We start from the raw sequence: 2,953 nt of genomic DNA, 5'->3' as shown, positions 1-2,953 counted from the left end.
GAAAGGTACAAAATATATGCAGTTGAACGCCTGCGTACTAATGGTAAATGTATTGATGTAGCCCAAAAAAACATTTTTTGTTTTGTCACATATGAAGGAAAGAGTGGGGGAGGCGTTGGAGCAGGTCCAACACGAAATGTCGGAAGTTTTATGATTTTTTTCAGGTGATCTGTCACAGAAAAGTAAAACATCTTATAAACCTGTGGGTTCGCGCGAAGTGTTAGAACCAGAATGATTTTTTTTTTCGTTTTTTATATGATATTCTTTTAAAAAAGTTTAATCCATGCACATCTCACTTCAGAGAACTTTCTTTAGCTTGAGAAACATTTTTTCTAGAAAGTGACGTTTGACAATTTACGCTCGCCACTACGCGTTCCATAGCATATTGTCCATCGCTATTATATAGGCCATTGATACATCGTTTGATTTGTTTACCTTGCCGTAGGTTCCCTTCTGCTCCAATCGGTGATTTACAATTCAAATTGAGTACCATACCTCCGAGACTGTGCCCAGCACAATAACAATGTCGCGCTGCAAGCACTGTTTTATTTGTGTACTATCATGTGCTACATCTATTTATTAATTCTAATGTGACTGTTTAGGTGACTATTGACAGCAACTCTAACCGGTGGCGGTGAAACACTTTTTCGTTTGCCTCCGTACGTCCGACGGTAAAAGTCCGAGAACAGTATCATCATGAAGACATTTTGGATCGTTGGCATCCAAAGCCAAAACCGGTGGATCCCGCATTCGTAGCCGAACACTATCGGTTGCGCGAAGTGAAACGTCAGATAGGCAAACTGAACCATCTGCAGGATGGTAATGTATTTTTTCCAGTTGGCGTTCCTCGTCAGCTCCGGTCGATGCACCGTTAGGAAGAAATAGAAGTACATCACGGTGTGCACGAAGGTGTTCCAAAGCCCGAGCATTAAGGCGTGCCCTCCGGGAATGAAACGGGCGTATATGTACGCACCCAGCAGCACTCCGGTGTGGTGGTAGACGTGCAGGAAGGAAACGTGAGTTTGCTTTTTGCGAAGAACGAAGAATACCTACGAGGTGAAGGAGTTTGGCGTTGTATTTTGCAGAAGAAATACATAACTAAAAAACTAACTGTATCCAATAAATCGGCAACCTTCAATAGGTAGTAGTAATACACCAATTGAAGCTCCCGCAAAGCGGTAGAGCTGGTGGAATAGTCAACTGGTTGACATTTGAGAGACATTCGCACTTCGATGGCTAGTTTAACTCCCTGCAAAATTGACAGTGGAATAAACAGTTTACAAACTACAACCGCTACTTACGAACCAGAAAACAGAGCACAGCATTTGACATAACCTGAACCAAATTGTACACCAGGATTAATCGTTTCAGAACGAACGGTTTACGGTTGGCCATTAACTTGGGCCCGAGATTCAGAACAAAGTACAGGTATGCGCCGATAATGACCACCGGCAACCACGGCGGGTTCAGCAGAACGTACTGAGCACTTCGCGGGTCTACGGTAGAAGAGAAATTAATTCAACAAAACCTGGAACCATCCCGGATACGGATGGGTTATTGTAAATACGAGCAAACCTTGATCCTCGTAGAAAAACAGCTCGTAGCCCCAGTATAGCGACTTCAGCACCAGTGCCATCCTGTTGGTTTGCTAGGCGCGATTAGACTACCGTATCGAAGCAGTTAATTACATTGCGGCACGAGCGGGGCAAACGCCAGCGCGGAATTAATTCAAATTGATTCTAATCCACCGTGCGGTGTGTTATTCCGTATACATTGTACCTACTTTTCGATTCTGGATCAAGATTCCTTTTTTTTACGTCGAAGTCGATTATGTTCGTCAATATATGTAGTATAATAGTTGCATACCAATTGAAATTTGCTTTCGAAAATATGGAACTCAATCAACTGAGCGTGGTTAGGGTTACGACCCAGCCGTTCGCATGTAAATGTTTGATTACTTAGCACTAAGCAACTGGGTTTTGCGCCAAATTTAGTGTTTATGTCGGAACAGTACGGTTTCCGTTTACCTGTACGCTCCAGTCTAGTTTTTATTGTGTTAATAAAATAATGAGTTATTAGGTACTTTTAATGGCGTTGAAGCATATAGATGATTTCATTGATGAATTGAGAATGGTTTTGGACGGAGCGCTTAATTAATAACTTAGATGTTTTCTATGAAGTGTGCAAAACAATTTTGTTTACGCAGTAAATAATCATTTTATATACAAAATGTAATCTCAATATTCACGTTTTGACAGTTCGCGTTTCACTCAGAACTTATCAAAGACGCTAATAGACGGTAACATAAAACTGTTTAGGTTTTCGGGTGGATATAACATCAAGCTAAGCAGGAATCTTCTTCCCCTTTTTTACGTTCCCTATGCAGCTCATTTGTATACTTGCCTTGTTCTTTCTGAGTCCGAAATTACGGCTGTATAGGTTTAAATTTAACATAGGTCAAGGCAGTGCGCAGTGCTTTTTTTGCCAAAATCGTGCGATATCTTAACTACGCCTGAATCGTTAAATTTGGGTCATTGGCGTCATTGGAGAAATTTATGTACATTATAAGCTCTTTCATATGGTGTTGTGATTTCAAAGACTAATCTCCCTACAAGTGAGATATACTTCCTGGCAAGTGCATATATTTAGACGATGTCTTCGAAAAAGTTGTAGAGCATATTTTTACCAACAACTTCTCTGAGGACACAAAGGGTTTAGCTTTATTGCTTTCAACATTATTGAAACTCTTTAATATAACTATTTATATATCATCCTGACAAATTCGGTATGTTTATATTGGACTGGCTTGCTAAGTCAAACCATTTTTCGGTGCTAATGTTTCTTCTCCGGGGTTTTAGGAACCCATCGGCGAGGCTTAGGCTAGGATCTCGTTTGGCGGCTTCTTTCCCCGTGTAGGAGCCGATAGCTCGTCCTGCGGCTCTATTTCCTCAGC

The 2,953-nt window shown here is 41.1% G+C and overlaps 1 protein-coding gene across 1 annotated transcript; it reads right to left on the bottom strand.

Moving 5' to 3' along the window:
* Window positions 1–232: 232 nt before the first annotated feature.
* Window positions 233–1,660, bottom strand: LOC131681651 (elongation of very long chain fatty acids protein AAEL008004-like). The gene is made up of 4 exons (XM_058962576.1): window positions 1,576–1,660; window positions 1,306–1,496; window positions 1,112–1,249; window positions 233–1,049 (listed from the first exon to the last, which is right to left on the bottom strand). Exons 1-4 carry the CDS (start codon window positions 1,634–1,636, stop codon window positions 573–575), a joined length of 867 nt encoding a protein of 288 aa, XP_058818559.1. The 5' UTR covers window positions 1,637–1,660; the 3' UTR covers window positions 233–572.
* Window positions 1,661–2,953: the final 1,293 nt, after the last annotated feature.

This window comes from Topomyia yanbarensis, chromosome 2 (assembly GCF_030247195.1).
Source record: "Topomyia yanbarensis strain Yona2022 chromosome 2, ASM3024719v1, whole genome shotgun sequence".
In the NCBI taxonomy this organism is placed as follows: domain Eukaryota; kingdom Metazoa; phylum Arthropoda; class Insecta; order Diptera; family Culicidae; genus Topomyia; species Topomyia yanbarensis.
Note: the sequence above shows the minus strand (reverse complement) of the source record. Positions and strands in the feature narration are given on the sequence as shown.